Source organism: Atta colombica, unplaced genomic scaffold (assembly GCF_001594045.1).
Source record: "Atta colombica isolate Treedump-2 unplaced genomic scaffold, Acol1.0 scaffold228, whole genome shotgun sequence".
NCBI lineage: Eukaryota > Metazoa > Arthropoda > Insecta > Hymenoptera > Formicidae > Atta > Atta colombica.
In genome coordinates, this window is record NW_017259325.1 from 1051028 (window position 1) to 1051874 (window position 847).

Consider the following 847-nt stretch of genomic DNA (forward strand, 5'->3'; position numbering starts at 1 on the left):
ATGCAGTTACGCATTTACATCCTAGCCTATCTCCTATTAAAGGGGGTGAGTGAATAGATACATTTTACATTCGTTATTTAATTAAATTATTTTAGATGAATGTCAATAGACCATTGTGAGATGTAATAAGAATCACGCGTGGAAAGTTAATGCGGAATTATCGATACACGTTATGTATCGATTGTTGTAATTTTTGTGGCGAAGCGAAATGTCGATTGAACATTCTCGGAGGCGAAAGAAAGACGAGGTTTATGGGTATTAGTTCTCGTCTGGTGCGAAACCACCGAGAAACGTGGTATGAGGAGGTCGAGGGAATATCTCTCTTGTGCGGGAGATAGGATAGGTCGGTACGTCTACGTATAGGTAATTACTACATTATAACCCAGATATCGTGGTGAGTACGCACGTGGCCAGGCAATGCCGTTACCCAGTGCTCTGACCCAGAGCTAAGGGCGACTCGCCCGGTCCGATGTCTCAAAATGGTGCGCGAAGCGGCGCTCCAATCCGGCTCGTCTACTGTCTACCGAAGACCCGAGTAACGTTTCATCGTATATCGGGCCGCTCTCTTACAAGGTGGTGCGCAAAAATCCCGCGCGTGGTACGACCGGTTTCTTCGTGTGAGCGCGCGCCTCGCGGTTTCTTTCGTGTACCCTTTTCATCCTGCATTCCTGTGGCCCAACACGATTTTCGATGCACGTATACATATGTATGCATCCTCTTTATTTTCCGCTCAACTTCTCGATCGACGATTATCGGTTAAGTTTATAAAAGAGTGTGGCGATAGAACACATCAATGAATGAATCGCCGTTATGGTGCTATATTGGAATCGTTCAAAGTCCTCCCCCC

The 847-nt window shown here is 46.2% G+C and overlaps 1 protein-coding gene across 1 annotated transcript in view; it reads left to right on the forward strand.

The window, feature by feature from the left end:
- Positions 1 to 847, forward strand: part of LOC108688289 — a 3949-nt gene continuing 3102 nt past the window's right edge. Inside the window, exon 1 of the mRNA XM_018194477.1 lies at positions 1 to 45. Coding sequence (XP_018049966.1) covers positions 1 to 45 — 45 coding nt within the window. The remainder of the gene's footprint in view (positions 46 to 847) is intronic.